Source organism: Sturnus vulgaris, chromosome 31 (genome assembly GCF_052056855.1).
Source record: "Sturnus vulgaris isolate bStuVul1 chromosome 31, bStuVul1.hap1, whole genome shotgun sequence".
Taxonomy (NCBI): Eukaryota; Metazoa; Chordata; class Aves; order Passeriformes; family Sturnidae; genus Sturnus; species Sturnus vulgaris.
Genome location: NC_142273.1, coordinates 4,300,229 through 4,320,237, shown reverse-complemented (window position 1 = coordinate 4,320,237; position 20,009 = coordinate 4,300,229). Strand labels below are relative to the sequence as shown.

Below are 20,009 nucleotides of genomic sequence, written 5' to 3'. Positions count from 1 at the left end.
AAACATCTCCGAGATTTTCCCATCATCCCCCCTGAATCCTTGAGCATCCCAAGGAAAAATCCAGAAAATCCCAAAAAATGTGGTGTCCAGGATCAAATTTAATGTGCAAACCAACTTAAATTAAAAAAAAAAAAATTAATTTAAAACCGACCCCGAACCCTCCCCGGTCAGAAAAACCAAAGGTGCCACCCCCCAAAAAAAGGAGAATTCCCCCCAAAATTCCAGGAAGCCCCGGGAAAGGCTCAGATTTGGTTTCCTGGCAGATTTTGGGGAGAAAATTCAAATTTGGGATTCCAGTTCGGGGAGGATTTCCAAATTAACCATCAATGAAATTATTTCCGTTTTCAAATTGACCATAAATTCAACAATTCTGATTTCCGTATCAATCATAAATGAAATTATTCCCATTCCCAAATCAACCATAAATTAAATTATTCTGATTTCCGTATTAATCATAAATGAAATTATTCTGATTTCCAAATTAACCCTAAATTAAACAATTCCCATTTCCAAATTATCCCTAAATGAAACAATTCCAGTTTCCAAATTAACCATAAATTAAATGATTCTCATTTCCAAATCAACCCAAAATTAAACAATTCCAGTTCCCAAATTAACCCAAAATTAAACAATTCCAGTTTCCAAATTAACTGTAAATGAAACAATTCCTATTTCCATATTAACCGTAAATTAAACAATTCCCATTTCCAAATTAACCATAAATTAAGTAATCCCAGTTTCCAAATTAACCATAAATGAAACAATCCCAGTTCCCTAATTAGCCCTAAATTAAACGATTCCCATTTCCAAATTATCCCTAAATTAAACTATTCCCATCCAAATTAACCCCAAATTAAACGATTCCCATCCAAATTAACCCCAAAATTAAATGTTTCCCATTTCCAAATTAACCCCAAATTAAACGATTCCCATCCAAATTAACCCCAAATTAAACGATTCCCATCCAAATTAACCCCAAAATTAAATGTTTCCCATTTCCAAATTAACCCCAAATTAAACGATTCCCATCCAAATTAACCCAAAATTAAACGATTCCCATCCAAATTAACCCCAAATTAAACGATTCCCGTTTCCAAATGAACCCCAATGGAACCGATTCCGTTCCCGTCGCTTTTCCCGCCCCCCGGGGGATTTTGGGATCTCCATCCCGGTGTCCCCGCGGCCGTGGAAGGTGAGCAGGTGACAGGAGGTGACACCTGCGGGGTCCTCAGGCCACGAGCAGCAGGAGGAAGAGGAGGACGAGGTGGCCCAGGGCCACCAGGGCGCTGGGGGTGGCACCGGAGACGGACGAGGACTCCCCTGGGGGCAGAGGGATGGTCCCAAAATCCGGGAAAAGGGATTTGGGAAAAGGGAAAGGGAAAAGGGAAAGGGAAAAGGATTTGGGAAATGGGAAAGGGAAAAGGGAAAGGGAAAAGGATTTGGGAAAAGGGAAAGGGAAAAGGATTCGGGAAAGAGTTTGGGAAAGGGATTTGGGAAAAGGGATTGGGGAAATGGGATTTGGGGAAAGGATTAAGGAAAGGGATTTGGGTCAATTTTGGGGTGGAAAATCAGGACAAAGGAACAGCCTCGAGCTGTGCCAGGGGAGGCTCAGGGTGGGAAATTCAGGAAAATCCCAAAAGCTTGGAAAGGGCGGCCAGGCCTTGGTGGGGACTCAGGGAGGGTTGGAGTGACCATCCCTGGGGGTCCCCAAAAAAATCCCTGGAGATCCCTCTGGGTGATCCCTGGGGGTGTCTCAGGAATTCCAGAGATCCCTCTGGGTGATCCCTGGGGGTCCCCAAAAAATTCCCAGAGATCCCTCTGGGTGATCCCTGGGGGTGTCTCAGGAATTCCAGAGATCCCTGTGGGTGATCCCTGGGGGATTCTCAGGAATTCCAGAGATCCCTCTGGGTGATCCCTGGGGGTGCCCAAAAAATCCCTGGAGATCCCTCTGGGTGATCCTTGGGGGTCCCCAAAAAATTCCCAGGGATCCCTGTGGGTGATCCTTGGGGGTGTCTGAGGAATTCCCAGGGATCCTTCTGGGTGATCCTTGGGGGTCCCCAAAAAATTCCCAGGGATCCCTCTGGGTGATCCTTGGGGGTGTCTCAGGAATCCCTGGAGATCCCTCTGGGTGATCCCTGGGGGTGTCTCAGGAATTCCCAGAGATCCCTGTGGGTGATCCCTGGGGGTCCCCAAAAAATTCCCAGGGATCCCTCTGGGTGATCCCTGGGGGTGTTTGAGGAATTCCCAGAGATCCCTCTGGGTGATCCCTGGGGGGTCCCCAAAAAATTCCCAGGGATCCCTCTGGGTGATCCTTGGGGGTCCCCAAAAAATTCCCGGAGATCCCTCTGGGTGATCCTTGGGGGTTTCTCAGGAATTCCCAGAGATCCCTCTGGGTGATCCTTGGGGGTCCCCAAAAAATCCCTGGAGATCCCTCTGGGTGACCCCTGGGGGTGTCTCAGGAATTCCCAGGGATCCCTGTGGGTGATCCTTGGGGGTCCCCCAAAAATTCCCAGGGATCCCTGTGGGTGATCCTTGGGGGTGTCTCAGGAATTCCCAGAGATCCCTCTGGATCAGGCACCCCTCACCTCGCAGCTCTTTCCCAACCCCAACAACTCTTGGGGATCTCTCTGAACGTCCCCAAATCCCCGCTCTGGGGACATCCCGGAGCCGAGACCGCCCCCCCCGCGGAGCCGTGGCCGTACCTGTCCAGGTGCAGGGGGGCCGGAAGGTGAGCGAGGCGCTGTTGGAGGACACGGCGTTGCTCACCCTGCACACGTAGGTCTCCACGGTGGGGTTGAAGGACACGCTGAGCACGGGGCCGCGGTTCCTCGGCAGTTTCTGCACCGGGATCCACTCGTAGGTGACGCCTTCGAGGGCCACGGAGCAGCTGAGGGTGGCGTTGCACTGCCAGGAGTCACCCACGGTGGTGGCCCCAACCTGGGGCTTGGGGACCAGATCTGCAGGAGAGGCCGGGGTGGCACAAAGGCCCCGTGGATTTCGGGGACGATTCCCCCCGGGTGGCACAAAGCCCCCAAACAACCTGTAGGACGTGTGACGTGACGTCACAACACCCCCCACGGGGCTCTTGGACAACCCCAAAGATGTCACAACGTCCCCAGCCCACCCCTGGAGCTCGGGGACAATCCCCAGGATGTCACAACGTCCCCATGGAGCTCGGGGACAATCCCCAGGACATCCCGATGTCCCCACAGAGCTCGGGGACAATTCCCAGGATGTCACAACGTCCCCACAGAGCTGTGGGACAATTTTTTAAGGGAAATCACAAAGTCCCCAACCCATCTGTGGGGCACCTGGACAACCCCTAGGACACCACAATGTCCCCACAGAGCTTGGGGACAACCCCCAGGACATCCCAATGTCCCCACAGAGCTTGGGGACAATTCCCAGGACACCACAATGTCCCCACAGAACTTGGGGACAATTCCCAGGACATCCCAATGTCCCCGTGGAGCTCGGGGACAATTCCCAGGACATCCCAATGTCCCCACGGAGCTCGGGGACAATTCCCAGGACATCCCAATGTCCCCACAGAGCTCGGGGACAACCCCCAGGACATCCCAATGTCCCCGTGGAGCTCGGGGACATCTCCCTGTCCCCAGACTCACCGTAGACCCTCAGCCGGACGACCTCGATCCTCTCCCTGCCGGTGTCATCCTGCAGGTACAGGTGGAAGTCGCTGCTGTCCTCCACCCTCAGGTCCCTCATTTTTAGGGCGTTGTTCTCCAGGAGCTCCAGGCGCCCCTTAAAGCGGCTCTGGGGGTACCTGGGCTCCTGTCCCCGCTGCCGGCTGGCGATTGTCACCTGGTTTTTCCAGCGCCAATGGATTCGGGAATATTCGGAGGGATTTTGGGGGCCGGGGGGGGTCAGGAATGCCACCCTCCCGACGGCTCCGTTCACCTCCAAGGGTTGGGGTTCTTCTGCCCAGGCTGCCAAAAAAAAACCACCAAAACCCAAAAAACGGGGATGGTGTTGTGGGGTCACTTGGAATTTCCTGGGTTTTGTCCCGCTTGGAATTCCAGGCACGTTTGAAATGCAAATTATCTCGAATATTCAAACCGAAAATTCAAATAATTCCACCCATTTCTGGAGCCTTCAGAGGGGCAGGACAAAGATTTCAAGTTTTCCCCTCCCCAAATTCCTCACTTTCACTGGTTTTTTTTTGGGGGGGGATTTCCTGTGGGGACAGTCAGTCCCTCCCACCCAAGGCGCGGTGGCTCCCGTGGGGACGGACCCCGTGGTGGCACCTTGTGGGAAAAGCCACCCCCAAGGTCACCCCAATGTCCCCAAACCCCCCCCCTGCCCCAGCGCCCTCATCCAGCCCCGTACCTTGCACGATGAAGAGGAGGAAGAGGAGGTTCAGCATCTGCCCCGGCGCCATTTTCTGTCCCCAGTGTCACCTCCAGGGGTGGGGCACCCCCAAACCCAGGCTGGGACCCTCCCCAGGGACCCCCGAGGCCGGAGCGCCCCAAAACCCCCCCAAAACTCAGGGCAGGGGGTCCTGATGAAGAAGGAGAAGGCGACGAGGAAGAAACCACGTGATGGAAGCTGAGGGTTCTGGTTTCTGTTTCCGTTTTGGGCCCCAAACCGCATTTTAGGGGTGTGGCAGAATGTCACAAGGGTCCCCCAGACGGCCCCGGAGCCTGAGAGCACCCCATGGGTCCCCAAAATCCTCACTGGAGGGACCCCAAAACTGTCCCCATGGCCAGTGGGACACTGACCCCAAGGGACACCAGAGTGACCCCAAAACTCTCCCCATGGCCAGTGGGACACTGACCCCAAGGGACACCAGAGTGACCCCAAAACTGTCCCCATGGCCAGTGGGACACTGACCCCAAGGGACACCAGAGTGACCCCAAAACTCTCCCCATGGCCAGTGGGACACTGACCCCAAGGGTCACCAGAGTGACCCCAAAACTGTCCCCATGGCCAATGGGACACTGACCCCAAGGGTCATGTCTCCCCCCTCTCTGTGAGTGACCAGAGTGACCCCAAAGCTTGGGGCAGCCGGGGAGAATTTGGGATCTGATCCCAGGGAATGGGACAGGACAAGAGGGAACGGCCTCGAGCTGGGCCAGGGTGGGAAATTTGGGAGGATTTTTCCATGGAAAAAGGGTTGGGAAGCACCAAAAGGGGCTCGGGGAGGGTTGGATCCCCATCCCTGCAGGGAATTCCAGGAATTTGGAGTGGGTGACCAGGTGAGGATCCCTTTGGAATTCTTCCCCCCCCCTTCACTGATCCCAGAATCCCTCGGGATTCCCACCAAACCTCGGGGTTTAAAACCTTTTATTTATCCATAAAAAGCAGGGGGAGGAAAAAAAAAAAAAAAAAAAAAAAAAGAAAAAAGGGAATGCGACCGTTCCATCGCTCCCAGCATTCCATGGGATGTCCCGAGGGGGGTCTGGGATGGATCCAGAACCTCTGGATTTATGGATTGGGGGATTTGAGGATCAGGGAATCATGGCAGGCCACGGCGATGCCCCCGATGAGGTTCAGGAATTCCTGGAAATCCAACTGCCCGTCGCTGTTCATGTCCAGCTTCTTCATCATCCTGTCCACCACGCCCGGATCCTTCTGGTTCTGGGGAGGGAAAAAAAAAACAAAAAACCGGGAATTGGTGCCTGGAATGAGGGGGGAATTCCCTGCCCAGGAAGGGGATGGGAGCTCAGGGAATCCTGGAATGGTTTGGGATGGAAGGAGGTGAAATCTCCCAATCCATGGGCAGGGATGTTCCTGCTGTTCCAAGGGGGGATCCAGGCTGGAATTGGGCACTCCCAGGGATGGGGAATCCATGGAATAACTGGGGCCAGGGAAGGATTTATCCCTAAAATCCCATCTGAGCCAGCCCAGGGAGTCCTGGAATGGTTTGGGATGGGGGACTCTTAAATATCCACATTCAGTGATGTTCCCACAATCCCACCCCGCTCCAAATCCCATCCAGGAGCATTCCCAGGACCGGGATCCCCCCGGATCATCCCCTCTCAACCCACTGATCCCACTGATCCCATCCCATTGATCTGATCCCAACCCACTGATCCCATCCCATCGATCTGATCCCAACCCACTGATCCCACTGATCCCATCCCGTCCCATTGATCTGATCCCAGCCCACTGATCCCATCCTGTCCCATCTCATTGATCTGATCCCAGCCCACTGATCCCACTGATCCCATCCCATTGATCTGATCCCAGCCCACTGATCCCACTGATCCCATCCCATCGATCTGATCCCAACCCACTGATCTCATCCTGTCTGATTTATCCCATTCCATTGATCCCATAGATCCCATCCCCATCCCAATCTCATGGATCCATCCCATTGATCCCATGGATCCATCCTATCCCAATCCCATTGCATTGATCCCACCCCATCCCATCAATCCCCTTCTATTGATCCAACCCCATCCCACCCCATGCCAATCCCATGGACCCCATCCCAAAATCCCACCCCAAAAGTCCCACCGCCAAGTCCCACCCCAAAATTCCATTCCATCCCACCTCAAAGTCCCATCCCAAAGTCCCACCCCAAAATCCCACCCCAAAATTCCCACCCCTCTCCCGGACCTTGGTGAAGGCGGCCAGCTCGGTGTCCATGAAGGCCCGGAATTCCCTCTTGGAGAGGGTGCAGGAATTCCCCTCGCGGCCGGCGTAGCGCTGGAACACGGCCAGCAGGGACTCGATGCAGCGCTCCGTCTCCGTGGGCTGGGCAACGGGAACGGGAACGGGACAGCTCGGGATTATGGGATTTGGGGAATTCGGGAATTCAGGATTATGGGATTCCGGGATTTGGGGAATTCGGGAATTCAGGATTATGGGATTCCGGGATTTGGGGAATTCGGGATTTGGGGAATTCAGGATTTCGGGATTCCGGGATTTCAGGATTTAGAGATTTCAGGGTTCCGGGATTTGGGGAATTCGGGAATTCAAGATTTCGGGATTCTGGGATTTCAGGATTTAGAGATTTCAAGATCCAGGATTTCGGGATTTGGGGATTTCAGGATTTAGAGATTTCAGGATTCCGGGATTTGGGGATTTCAGGATTTCGGGATTTCAAGATCCAGGATTTGGGGATTTGGGGATTCTGGGATTCCAGGATTTTGGGATTTCAGGGTTTCGGGATTCCAGGATTTTGAGATTTCCAGATTTCAATATTCCAGGAGTTCAGGATTCCAGGATTTTGAGATTTCAGGATTCTGGGATTTCAGGATTTCAGGATTTTAGGATTCCAGGATTTGGGGATTCTGGAATTTCAGGATTTTGGGATTCTGGAATTTCAGGATTTCAGGTATTCAAGATTTTGGGATTCCAGGATTTCGAGATTCAGGATTTTGGGATTCCGGGATTTTGGGATGGGGCAGAGCTGGGTGAGCCCCCTCTGCCCCTTCCAGCTGTGCCAGGAACAATCCCATTTTTCTGGGAGCAGGGAAGCTCCTCCTGTGCCCATTCCAGCTGTTCCGAGACCAATCCCGGTTTTTTTTAAGATGAGGGAAGAGCTCCCTCTGCCTATTCCAGGTGTGCCAAGGAGCACTCCCGGTTTTTTTTTCGGGATGAGGGAAGGGCTGGAGGAGTATCCCGGTTTTTTTTTTTGGGATGAGGGAAGGGCTCAGCCGGACCCGTTCCGCCGCATTTTTCCCTGGATTTCTCTTGGCCCAGAGCAGCGGGAGCGGCTCCAGGAAAATCCCGGGGGGAGGCGGCGGATCCAGCGGGGCAGGGGGAAGGGCCCGGCAGGATCCGGCGGATTTTTGGGAGATAATCCCGATTTTCCCCCGTTTTCCCCCCATTTCTCTTCACCTTCCTTGTTTTCCCCTGTTTTTCACCCATTTTCCCATTTTTCCTTCCTTTTTTTCCCTGTTTTTCACCCATTCCCCCCCCCCCGCCGTTTTTTCCCGTTTATTCCCTGCGGTTTTTTCCATTTTGCTCCCGGTTTTTGCCCCATTTCCCCCCATTTTTCGCTCGTTTTTTCCCTGCTTCCCTCCCCATTTTTCCCCCTTTTTTCCCCTCTTTGCCCCCCTGTTTTTTCCCTACCCCCCCCCGTTTTTACCCTGTTTTCCCTCCCCTGTTTTTCCTTCCCTTAGAACCAATCCCCGTCCCCTCCCCATTCCAATTTTGGGACATTTTGTGAGAAAAATCTCCTTTCCCCCTCTGGAATCACGTCTCCCACACCTCCCTGCCCTTTTTCCCTGGAAAAAAAAAAAAAAAAAAATCCTTCCCTTGGCACCACCCCTGTCCCCTCCCCACTCCAATTTTTGTAGGAAAAATCCCTTTTTTCCCCCCCCCACCCTCCAGTATTCCCGGGAATCCCTCACCATGATTTGAGCTCTTGCTCCGGGTTGGAATTGTGAGATCCGGATAATTAAAACAAAAAAACCTTCAGGAAAAGAAAGTTCGGGAGCCCCGCCCGGGTTGAGTCAGCCCCGGGTTCGTTGGGCAATTCCGGTTTCCAGAGGCAACCTCGGGCTCCTCCCGAGCCTCTGGAATGTGCCCAGCCCTGCCCCAAAGCCCCCCGGGCATTCCCAAATCCCCGTTTGCTCCTTCGGGATATCCCTGGAGCAGGAGAAGGGAGTGGGGTAGGGGGAAAAAAATCCCCAAAAATCTTCAGGAGGAAGCTGGGGAAAAAGGAAGTTTGTAAAAAAAAAAAATCTTCAGGAGGAGGCGGGGAAAGAATGGGGAGTTTGTAAAAAAAAAATCTTAATAGGGAGGGTGGAGAAGGAAAAGGGGAAAAAAAATCTTCAGGGGGAGGCGGGGAGAAAAGGAAAGTTTGTAAAAAAAAAATCTTAATGGGGAGGGTGGAGGAGGAAAAGGGGAAAATTCCCAGAAATTTTCAGGAGGAGGCTGGGGAAAAAATAAAAGGGGGAATTGCCTCAAAAATCTTCCATGAGTGGTTGGAGAAGGAAAAGGGAAAATCACCAAAAAATCTTCCGGGGGAGGCGGGGAGAAAAGGGGGAGTGTGTAAAAAAATAAATCTTAATGGGGAGGGTGGAGAAGGAAAAGGGAAAAATCACCAAAAATCTTCAAGGAGAGGCTTGGAAAAAAAAGGGGAAATTGCCCAAAAAATCTTCCAGGAGTGGTTGGAGATGGAAAAGGGAAAAATCACCAAAAAATCTTCCGGGGGAGGCTGGGAAAAAAGGGAAGTTTGTAAAAAATATCTTCAGGGGGAGGTGGGGAGAAAAAAAAAAAGGGAAATTTCCCCAAAACTCTTCCGGGTGTAGCTGGAGAAGAAAAAGGGAAAATTCAAAAAATTTTCAAAGGGAGCCAAGAGCAGGAAAAGGGAAAATCACACACACAAAAAAAAAATTAAAAAATCTTCAGGGCGAGGCTGGAGCAGGAAAAGGGGAAATTGAAACGGCGCCACCTGTGTCATTGTCACCGAGCTGTGTCATTGTCCCCGAGCTGTCCCTGCCATTGTCACCAAGAGCTGGCACCGTCCCTGTCCCTCGGGGATTTGGGATTAGGAGGAGTTTGGGGATTGAACTGGGAATGGGTGACCCGAACTGGGAATGCCTGACCTAAACTGGGAATGCCTGACCCGAACTGGGAATGCCCAGACCCGAACTGGGAATGGGTGACCCGAACTGGGAATGCCCAGACCCGAACTGGGAATGCCCAGACCCGAACTGGGAATATCTGATCCAAATTGGGAATGCCCGATCCCGAACTGGGAATGCCCAGACCCGAACTGGGAATGCCCAGACCCGAACTGGGAATGCCCCATCCCGAACTGGGCTCCCCTCCCAGCCCTCCCACCCCCCAGAACGTGACGCGCGGAGCCGGTGCAGGAATCAGCCGTTTATTCCCATTTTCCATGCGATAAAAAGGAAGGAAAAGGAAAAGGAGGAGAAGGAGAATCCCCCACCCACCACCAGCACCCTGCAGGCTCCAAACCCCGAGCCTGGAGCGGGAATTCTGCTGCAATCAAAGCTAAAAAGGTGATTTTTTTTTTTTTTTTTTTCTCTCTCAGCCTCGAGGATTTCCAGGCTCCAAAAATCAGGAATTTTTTGGAGTTTCAAGCCGAGAGGGGCCCCAAACTCAGGACCTGAAGTGACACCCCAGGGTGCAAAAGAGGACAGAGGGACCCAAGGACTCCAATTAGAGCAGAAAAAGTGATTAAATATCGAGGGACACGCCCGGCATGGAGGTGAAAACTCCAGCTCCGGGGGAATCTCGCTTCCTGCTGAGGATTTCTTCCAGGGAAAAGCCCCCAAGCCCCTGTGGACACCCCGGGATCCTTCTGAGTCCATCACTGCTGGGCCACCACGTCCCGGGCTGGGAATGGGGGCACAAGGGACCCTCAAAAGGACCTGGAGAGGCTCCAGGGAGAGGCAAATCCCCCTCAGGATGTCTTGGATTCATCCCTGGGGTGGCTCGGGACCTCCTGGCCCTGCTTGGTGCCACCTTCCCGAGAAAGTTGGGAATTGCCGGATTCCCGGCGGCTCCTCTTGCTCGATTCCTCCCCAGGAGCCTCCTCAGCCTCCTGGATCTCGTCCCTGCCGCTTTCTCCGGGATCTCCCCGCTCTGGATCCCGACATTCCCGAGCCTCAGGAGCCGGGGGGCAGCTCTTGTCCTCGCCGTCCTGGCGTGGATCCCGGGGGATCTTTTGGGATCCTTCACCTCGGGGCTGATCCTGCTCCTCCTCGGGGATCTCGGGGCGCCTCCGGCTCTCCCTGGATTTCACCTTCTCTCCCTTCACCGCCTCCGCCTCGGGGCAATCCCGGGGAGCTCCGTCCTTCTCCTCTTTCCCGGATTTTTCCCGAGGCTCATCCACATCCTGGGGGGGTTTTTCCTGCCCTTTGGTGGCCTCAGCCCGCGGTGGCCGCGGGGACACGGAGCAGGTCCGGAGGCGAGCGGGCTGGCCGGGTTGGTGACACACGATCTCGTAGGTGGCGCCTTTGGGGTCGTGGCGGTTCTGGATGACGTGAACCAGGTAAGCCAAGGTGTGAGGCTCCACGGGCTCCGGGAGCAGCCGGACCTCGGGGTCAGCGGGGAGGTACCGGACCCTGAGGTCACTGACGGGTCCTGGGGGGCAGAGATCGCCGGTGTCCACGTCCAGGGTCTGGTACCGGCACCGTCCCTGCTCCTGCTCCTCTTCATCTTCCTCCTCCAGGACCTCCAGCCTGACGGCATCGCGGGCCTCGCTCTGGCCACTTCTGTTCACTTCTGCCTCCCTTTGGCGAGTCCGGCGCTCAGAGACCTCCAGCTCCTGCTCCTCATCGATTTTCCTCTCCCTCACGGCCTCTCCTCTCTCTCTGACCCGGGAAATTCTCCTCTCTGCTCCTGCTTCTTCCTCCTCATCCTCACAGGGACGTTCCCTCCGTCTCAGCTCCTCTCGTGGTTCCCGTTCCCGGATTTCCCGGCGCACTTTGACATCGGCTTCTGCTGCCACCACTGAGGTCTCTCTTCTCCTTTCATACGTTTCTCGTTCTCTCCTCCCATCAGCTTCAGCCTCACGAATTTCTCGTCTCTCCCGTGTCTCTCTCCGGCCGATGGCAGCCGCTTCTGCCTCCCTTTCCCGTGTGCGGCGCTCAGAGACCTCCAGCTCCCGTTCCTGATCGAGTCTCCTCTCCCTCAGGGGCTCTTCCCTCTCTCTGACTCGAGAAATTCTTCTCTCTTCCTCTTCCTCACACGGACGTTCCCTCCTTCTCAGCTCCTCACCTCGTTCCCGGATTTCCCGGCGCACTTTGACATCGGCTTCTGCTGCCACCACCGAGGTCTCTCTGTCCCTTTCGTACCTCACTGATTCTCTTTGTCTCCTCCCATCAGAGTCAATTTCGCGAATTTCTCGTCTCTCCCGTGTTTCTCTCCAGCCGATGGCAGCCGCTTCTGCCTCCCTTTCCCGTGTGCGGCGCTCAGACACCTCCAGCTCCCGTTCCTGATCGATTCTCTCCCTCTGGGGCTCTTCCCTCTCTGTTCTGGGGCAGATTCTTCTCTCTTCCTCCTCATCCTCACAGGGACGTTCTCTTCTTCTCAGCTCCTCTCGTGGTTCCCGTTCCCGGATTTCCCGGCGCACTTTGACATCGGCTTCTGCTGCCACCACCGAGGTCTCTCTGTCCCTTTCGTACCTCAGAGTTTCTCTTTGTTTCCTCCCATCAGCGTCAACTTCGCGAATTTCTCGTCTCTCCCGTGTCTCTCTCCAGCCGATGGCAGCCGCTTCTGCCTCCCTTTCCCGTGTGCGGCGCTCAGAGACCTCCAGCTCCCGTTCCTGATCGATTCTCCTCTCCCTCCGGGGCTCTTCCCTCTCTCTGACTCGAGAAATTCTTCTCTCTTCCTCTTCCTCACACGGACGTTCCCTCCTTCTCAGCTCCTCACCTCGTTCCCGGATCTCCCGGCGCACTTTGACATCGGCTTCTGCTGCCACCACTGAGGTCTCTCTGTCCCTTTCGTACCTCAGAGTTTCTCTTTGTCTTCTTCCATCAATTTCGACTTCGCGAATTTCTCGTCTCTCCCGTGTTTCTCTCCGGCCGATGGCAGCCGCTTCTGCCTCCCTTTCCCGTGTCCGGCGCTCAGACACCTCCAGCTCCCGTTCCTGATCGATTCTCCTCTCCCTCCGGGGCTCTTCCCTCTCTCTGACTCGAGAAATTCTTCTCTCTTCCTCTTCCTCACACGGACGTTCCCTCCGTCTCAGCTCCTCACCTCGTTCCCGGATTTCTCGGCGCACTTTGACATCGGCTTCAGCTGCTGCCAATGAGGTCTCTCTTCTCCTTTCATACGTTTCTCGTTCTCTTCTTCCATCATCTTCATCCTCACGAATTTCTCGTCTCTCCCGTGTTTCTCTCCGGCCGATGGCAGCCGCTTCTGCCTCCCTTTCCCGTGTCCGGCGCTCAGAGACCTCCAGCTCCCGTTCCTGATCCAATCTCCTCTCCCTCAGGGGCTCTTCCCTCTCTCTGACTCGAGAAATTCTTCTCTCTTCCTCATCCTCACAGGGACGTTCCCTCCGTCTCAGCTCCTCACCTCGTTCCCGGATCTCCCGGCGCACTTTGACATCGGCTTCTGCTGCCACCACGGAGGTCTCTCTGTCCCTTTCGTACCTCACTGATTCTCTTTGTCTTCTTCCATCAGGTTCGACTTCTCGAATTTCTCGTCTCTCCCGTGTCTCTCTCCGGCCGATGGCAGCCGCTTCTGCCTCCCTTTCCCGTGTCCGGCGCTCAGAGACCTCCAGCTCCCGTTCCTGATCGAGTCTCCTCTCCCTCCGGGGCTCTTCCCTCTCTCTGACTCGGGAAATTCTGTCTTCCTCACAGGGACGTTCCCTCCTTTTCAGCTCCTCACCTCGTTCCCGGATTTCTCGGCGCCGTTTAAAATCAGCTTCAGCTGCTGCCAATGAGGTCTCTCTTCTCCTTTCATACGTTTCTCGTTCTCTCCTCCCATCATCTTCATCCTCACGAATTTCTCGTCTCTCCCGTGTTTCTCTCCGGCCGATGGCAGCCGCTTCTGCCTCCCTTTCCCGTGTCCGGCGCTCAGACACCTCCAGCTCCCGTTCCTGATCGAGTCTCTCCCTCTGGGGCTCTTCCCTCTCTCTCCTGGGGCAGATTCTTCTCTCTTCCTCCTCATCCTCACAGGGACGTTCTCTTCTTCTCAGCTCCTCTCGTGGTTCCCGTTCCCGGATTTCCCGGCGCACTTTGACATCGGCTTCAGCTGCCACCACGGAGGTCTCTCTCTCCCTTTCGTACCTCAGAGTTTCTCGTTCTCTTCTTCCATCAGCCTCACGAATTTCTCGTCTCTCCCGTGTCTCTCTCCGACCGATGGCAGCCGCTTCTGCCTCCCTTTCCCGTGTGCGGCGCTCAGAGACCTCCAGCTCCGGATCCTGATCAATTCTCCTCTCTCTGACTCGGGAAATTCTGTCTTCCTCTTCCTCACAGGGACGTTCCCTCCTTTTCAGCTCCTCACCTCGTTCCCGGATTTCTCGGCACCGTTTAAAATCAGCTTCAGCTGCTGCCAATGAGGTCTCTCTTCTCCTTTCATACGTTTCTCGTTCTCTCCTCCCATCAGCGTCAAATTCTCGAATTTCTCGTCTCTCCCGTGTCTCTCTCCAGTCGATGGCAGCCGCTTCTGCCTCCCTTTCCCGTGTCCGGCGCTCAGAGACCTCCAGCTCCCGTTCCTGATCGAGTCTCCTCTCCCTCCGAGGCTCTTCTCTCTCTCTGACTCGGGAAATTCTGTCCCCCTCCTCATCCTCACAGGGACGTTCCCTCCTTTTCAGCTCCTCACCTCGTTCCCGGATTTCTCGGCGCCGTTTAAAATCAGCTTCAGCTGCTGCCAATGAGGTTTCTCTTCTCCTTTCATACGTTTCTCGTTCTCTTCTTCCATCAGCTTCAGCCTCACGAATTTCTCGTCTCTCCCGTGTCTCTCTCCAGCCGATGGCAGCCGCTTCTGCCTCCCTTTCCCGTGTGCGGCGCTCAGAGACCTCCAGCTCCCGTTCCTGATCGATTCTCTCCCTCTGGGGCTCTTCCCTCTCTGTTCTGGGGCAGATTCTTCTCTCTTCCTCCTCATCCTCACAGGGACGTTCCCTCCTTCTCAGCTCCTCACCTCGATCTCGGATTTCCCGGCGCACTTTGACATCGGCTTCTGCTGCCACCACGGAGGTCTCTCTGTCCCTTTCGTACCTCAGAGTTTCTCTTTGTCTTCTTCCATCAGGTTCGACTTCGCGAATTTCTCGTCTCTCCCGTGTCTCTCTCCGGCCGATGGCAGCCGCTTCTGCCTCCCTTTCCCGTGTGCGGCGCTCAGAGACCTCCAGCTCCGGATCCCGATCAATTCTCCTCTCCCTCTGGGGCTCTTCTCTTTCTCTCCTGGGGCAGATTCTTCTCTCTTCCTCCTCATCCTCACAGGGACGTTCTCTTCTTCTCAGCTCCTCTCGTGGTTCCCGTTCCCGGATTTCCCGGCGCACTTTGACATCGGCTTCAGCTGCCACCACCGAGGTCTCTCTTCTCCTTTCATACGTTTCTCGTTCTCTCCTCCCATCAGCGTCAGCCTCAAGAATTTCTCGTCTCTCCCGTGTTTCTCTCAGGCCGATGGCAGCCGCTTCTGCCTCCCTTTCCCGTGTGCGGCGCTCAGAGATCTCCAGCTCCCGTTCCTGCTCCAATCTCCTCTCTCTCATTCTCCCTTTTCTTCTGGGATCATCTCTTTCATCCCTCTCCTGCTCCTCCCGGATCTCCCTTTCCCTTTCTGCCGATTCCACCTCCCGTTCTCTCCTCCTTCTCCGTTCCTCCTGTTCTGTTCTCCCACATTCCCCGAGGTCGATCTCTAACGGTTCCTCCAGGTATGTCTGGTGTGGCCTCCTGGGCTCCGGACATTCCTGCTCCCTTTGTTCCCTCTCAGCCCGGCGGTTGTGGCTCCTCTCTTCCCGGAGCAGTTCTGCTTCCCGTGGCCCATTGTCACCTCCTCCATCTGCTCCTCGTGGCCTCTGGCTTCTTCTTTCATCCCTCCCCAGCTCCTGGTGGCTCCACCGGTCCTGCCGTGGTTGGGGTTGCCTGCTCGTCCTCACGTCTGCCGGTTCTTCCTCCCGGAACCGTTCCCTGCTCGGTTCCGTGTCCGTCCCGCTCCGTGTGCGGCGTTCCCGCTGATCCCTCCTTGTTTCCTCTGAGATTTCCACCTCCCCGACCCTGAGATCTCGTTGCAGCTCAGCTTCACGATTTCTCTCCCAGCTTTGTCGTCGTTGTTCCTCCTCCTCCTCCTCCTCCTCCTCCTCTTGGAGCTGCCGGCGGCTCCCTCTGCTCCTGAATTCCGGCTCCCGGAGGGATTTTATGCCGGTCGGGAGCTTTGTCCTCTGCACCAGGAACGGGGCCCTGGGCTGGAACCAGAAGCAGCACTTGGCCACTCGGAACACCAAGAGGAGGAACTCGTTAAAGTCGATGTTCCCGTCCCCATCCCACTCCAGGAACTGCAGGATCTTCTCGATGGTCTGAGGGTCGTGAGGTTTCTGCAGGGAAAAAAAAACCATGGAGTGGGGGGGAAAAAAAAGGGGATTTTGGTCTTCCTGCTCTTTGGGGGAGAAATGCAAAAATGGGAAGAATCGCAGGAATTCTCCTTTCATCGCTCATAATTTCATTTCTAAGGCTCAGCACCGGCTGTGGGAATTCATTCCCCGTTTTCTTGGTGGTTCCCTGGCTGCAGCTCAGCAGCTGTTTCCTTTTTGGGGATTTCTCCTTCACAGCAAAGGAAAAACCACACCTCCTCCCGGTTCATTCTCAAACTTTTGCTCTTCTTTTTGGTGGCAGAATGGGTTGGAAGAGTTGTGGGAGTTTCACAGAACCCCAGGATTGGGGAAGAACTCCGAAATCATGGAGTCCGACCCGGTATCCATCACTCAGACCAACATCCAAGAATTTATTGGACACCTCCAGGGGTGGCCGCTCCAAAGTTCCCTGGGCAGCCCCTTCCGAGGCTTGGCCACCCTTTCCAGCAGAAATTTTCCAAAAAACCCCAACCCTGCCACAGCTCGAGGCCGTTCCTTCTTCTCCTGTCCCATTCCCTGGGATCAAATCCCCCCTGGTAGAGTCCAAACCCCCCCCCCCGGATCCCCCTTTTCTCCAGGCTGAGCCTCCCCAGCTCCCTCAGGATTTCCCAGACCCTTCCCCGGCACAAATAACCCCAACCTTCGGTGGGACCCTCCCTAACTCCCTTCTCCAGAGGAAATTTTTCCCTCCCTACATCCCAACCCTTCCCAGCAGCGCTCACCACGAGGGAATCCGCGAATTCCCTCTGGATGAGCTCCCTCATCCTCCTGCGGCTGAGCCCGGAGCCGTCCCCATCTCCTCGGGCGTGCTGCTGGAAGACGCCGACGATGGTGGCGATGCTGTCCAAGAACGGCGACATCCTGAAGATCCGAGCGAGCCTGGAAGGGACAGAGGCAAACCGAGGGATGGGGATGGGGGGATTCCACTGGGAAGAGGGAGGAGAATTCCCGGCTCCCGCTGGGAACACATTCCGGGGTTTTAGTGGCGTGGGGAGTGGCCTCCGCCTTCGCCACTGACGCGTTTGGGTGACGCCGGAGCGGGAACGGTGACGGGGATGCGGCCATGGATGGTGGAGAGGGAGGTGCCCCGGGCGCTTATCCCATGGAATATTTCCTTGGGATGGATCCTAAAGATCTCCCAATCCAAGCCCTGTGCTGTCCAGGGAGGTCTCTCAGCTCTCCCAGCCCTTGGAGAGGCTCCGTGGCCTCATTCCAGGAGCTCCGGATGTTTCCAGGATCCATCGGGCTGAGAGGAGCTTTAACCCAAGGCAAGACAAGATCTGGGGGAAGAGACCTCAAAAGCACCGAGGCCTCCTCCTCCTCCCTTCCTTCCTCCCTTTGTGGGATCCCCGTGCCCGATCTGATCCCGGGGAGTTGCTCCGTGCCCGATTCCCGCCTCCGGAACGTGCCCGGGCACACGAGCACTCCCTGCCCCATGGAAAGGCCGGGATTTCCATGGGGAAAAGGAGAACTGGAGATTTTTTTTTTTTTTTTTTTTTTTTTCTCCAATGGGTTCCAGCTGGGAGCTGACCCCACAGCCCTTCCCTCATGGGACAACCCAACCCAACGATTCCGACAAGGGGAGAAAAACCCCTCGATATCCTCCCCCCTCCCAAAAAAAAATAAAAAATTAAAAATCAGGAGCCGCTCTCCCACCCACCATGAATCCCAGAGGAGCCCAAACATTCCCAACAAAGGGAATATTCCCAAAAAAAAAGGGAGGGAAGAGCCACTCACGCGAGTCTCCGGCGGGATCGAGTGGGATTCCTGGGAAGCCGTGCGGAGCGAGGGGAGGACCGGGCACCTTTTATAGGGTCCCCGTTGGGGTTGGACTGGAGCCACCCTTTGTGGACGATGTCCTGATTCATCCTGGGCCAAGCCCAGTCCCAAACGGGTTATTTGGCTTTATCAACCCTTCCCTATCATTTTCACCCCGAAATAGCAGCGGCTCTTCAGGCCGGTTCCGCCTAATCCTGGAAAAATCCTGGCTGTAAAATCTTTTTTTATGGTCGCCTTTTTTGGATTTTATTTAATTTTTTTTTTGGGGGGGAAAAAATTTGGAAAGGCTCCAGAGAGTCAGAGTGGAGGGTGGATTTTAATGTAAATATTTGTGTTGTGGGTGGGAGCTTGTGTCTTTAATGCGTGCAAAACCGCACGAAAATAGGAATTAATATTTTAATTAAATTAATTAAATCAATTAAATGCATTGAATTAATTAAAAATAAAACTTGCTGATGGCAACAGAGCTCGGGATGAGCAGATGGGCGACAATCAAGGTTTTTATGATTCACAAAATCCCACAATTCCAGAGGGGATTTTTGTCTCTTTTTTTGTGCATTTCCCTTGAAATTTCATGCATGAAAAAGAAAATAAAAATTTGAAGTTTGGATCAGGCAAAGGGAAGGAGATTTCACCCCTAAAATCAGGGTGAGATCCCCAAATCTTCCTGATTTTGGACACCCTTGTAGAGTTTTAAAAATTCTTGTTTTTATTTTCTATTAATGAGTATGTGGCCTTAGCATCCAATATAAAAAAAAAAAAATAAACTGACCACAATCATTTTTAAATGATTCCATGAATTTTTCGAGATGAATTTTTGAACGAGGAGATTCGAATCAATTTTCATTGGGGAAAAAAAAAAAAATCGCTATCAACCCCTCATGCTAATTTCAATTAAAATGGTTTTTATTTGCTCGAATATATTAATTGGGCGATTTTAATTTCCGCTTCACTCGATTTTTTTTTTTTTAAATTCAAAATCAAACCAAAAATCTTCTGCCGAGAGGTCGATTTAACACCGAATTTCCTCCGGCTGCCCTCGGGGCGTAATTACACTCACAACCCCCTCATTTTTTTTTTTTTTTTTTTTTTTTTTTTTTAATTTCAGCTTCCAACTTCAAATTAATTAACTATTCCTTTTATTCCCCAGGAGCTCTCCCAGCTCTCGGAGGAAATCAGGAAAATTCCAGAGCCGGGGATTTGGGGTTTGGAGAGGAGGGGGGACGAGGTGACGGCGACATCCTGGGTGTAGGAGCCCAATTAATTAACGCTGGTGACACCTCGGGGACACTCAGCCCTGGGATTGTCCCCAACGTTCATTTTTGGGCTTTTTTTTTTTAGTTTTTTTTTTTTTTTAATTTTTTTTTTTTTTTTTCCCTCCCTGGATTAAATTACCTCGGCCCCGCCTGGGTGATAATGACACCCTTGGGACCGTGTAATTTTGGGGTGATGATGCAAATGAGAGGAGTGGGGTGTGGGGGGTGGGTTTGGTGGCCTCTAACTGTCCGGAATGGCCACCCCAGGGGCCTCGGGAATGCGCCTTGGGAAAGGTCCCTGGCCTGGGCAGCGCTTTCCTGGGATTTGCTGACATTCCCGGGATGAGGCAACGAGGCTCCAGGCACGTCCTGGCCGCACCAAAAATCTCCTTTTCCTGCTAGAATTTCCCAAAATTTCTTTTCCCGAGGCTCCAATGAAATCCTGGTTTCACCAATCCCCCTTTTCCTACTGGAATTTCCCAAAAATTCTTTTCCCGAGACTCCAATGAAATCCTGGTGTCACCAATCCCCCTTTTCCTGCTGGAATTTCCAAAAATTTCTTTTCCCGAGGCTCCAATGAAATCCTGGTTTCACCAATCCCCCTTTTCCTACTGGAATTTCCCAAAAATTCTTTTCCCGAGGCTCCAATGAAATCCTGGTTTCACCAATCCCCCTTTTCCTGCTGGAATTTCCCAAATATTCTTTTCCCGAGGCTCCAATGAAATCCTGGTTTCACCAATCCCACTTTTCCTGCTGGAATTTCCCAAATATTCTTTTCCCGAGGCTCCAATGAAATCCTGGTTTCACCAATCCCCCTTTTCCTGCTGGAATTTCCCAAATATTCTTTTCCTGAGGTTCCAATGAAATCCTGGTGTCACCAATCCCACTTTTCCTGCTGGAGAATTTTCCCAAAAAAATTCTTTTCCCGACCCAGCACGAGCAGAACCCATCCCATTCCTTGGGCTGGACCCAAAGGAATTTTGGATCCCCTCAGGAGGGGGAGGAGAGGGATTCTC

General features: G+C 53.6%; 3 protein-coding genes across 3 annotated transcripts; all 3 read right to left on the bottom strand.

Annotated features, from left to right (window-relative positions):
* Positions 1-78: 78 nt before the first annotated feature.
* LOC106863302 (SLAM family member 5) lies at positions 79-4,822 on the bottom strand. The gene is made up of 4 exons (XM_088181041.1): positions 4,348-4,822; positions 3,627-3,947; positions 2,703-2,957; positions 79-1,320 (listed from the first exon to the last, which is right to left on the bottom strand). The coding sequence occupies exons 1-4, from the start codon at positions 4,397-4,399 to the stop codon at positions 1,229-1,231; spliced, it is 720 nt and encodes a 239-aa protein (XP_088037167.1). The 5' UTR covers positions 4,400-4,822; the 3' UTR covers positions 79-1,228.
* Positions 4,823-5,287: 465 nt separating this feature from the next.
* Positions 5,288-8,639, bottom strand: S100A11 (S100 calcium binding protein A11). Its single transcript, XM_088181042.1, has 3 exons — positions 8,325-8,639; positions 6,583-6,720; positions 5,288-5,598 (listed from the first exon to the last, which is right to left on the bottom strand). The coding sequence occupies exons 1-3, from the start codon at positions 8,325-8,327 to the stop codon at positions 5,446-5,448; spliced, it is 294 nt and encodes a 97-aa protein (XP_088037168.1). The 5' UTR covers positions 8,328-8,639; the 3' UTR covers positions 5,288-5,445.
* Positions 8,640-10,348: 1,709 nt separating this feature from the next.
* Positions 10,349-16,818, bottom strand: LOC148220802 (uncharacterized). Its single transcript, XM_088154608.1, has 2 exons — positions 16,681-16,818; positions 10,349-15,922 (listed from the first exon to the last, which is right to left on the bottom strand). Exons 1-2 carry the CDS (start codon positions 16,816-16,818, stop codon positions 10,349-10,351), a joined length of 5,712 nt encoding a protein of 1,903 aa, XP_088010734.1.
* Between the last annotated feature and the right edge of the window lie 3,191 nt (positions 16,819-20,009).

Bases quoted from the DNA above. Each gene is read 5' to 3' on its own strand.
- LOC148220802 (XM_088154608.1), bottom strand. From the start codon at position 16,818: ATGTCGCCGTTCTTGGACAGCATCGCCACCATCGTCGGCGTCTTCCAG. The intron at 15,923-16,680 runs GTGAGCGCTGCT...TTTTCCCTGCAG, and splicing joins AATTCGCGGATTCCCTCGTG to AAACCTCACGACCCTCAGAC.
- S100A11 (XM_088181042.1), bottom strand. The intron at 5,599-6,582 runs GTCCGGGAGAGG...TTCCCTCCCCAG, and splicing joins AGCTGGCCGCCTTCACCAAG to AACCAGAAGGATCCGGGCGT.
- LOC106863302 (XM_088181041.1), bottom strand. From the start codon at position 4,399: ATGGCGCCGGGGCAGATGCTGAACCTCCTCTTCCTCCTCTTCATCGTG. The intron at 3,948-4,347 runs GTACGGGGCTGG...TTTTTTTGGCAG, and splicing joins CCTCCTCTTCATCGTGCAAG to CCTGGGCAGAAGAACCCCAA. The intron at 1,321-2,702 runs GTACGGCCACGG...CTCTGCCCCCAG, and splicing joins GCCCCCCTGCACCTGGACAG to GGGAGTCCTCGTCCGTCTCC.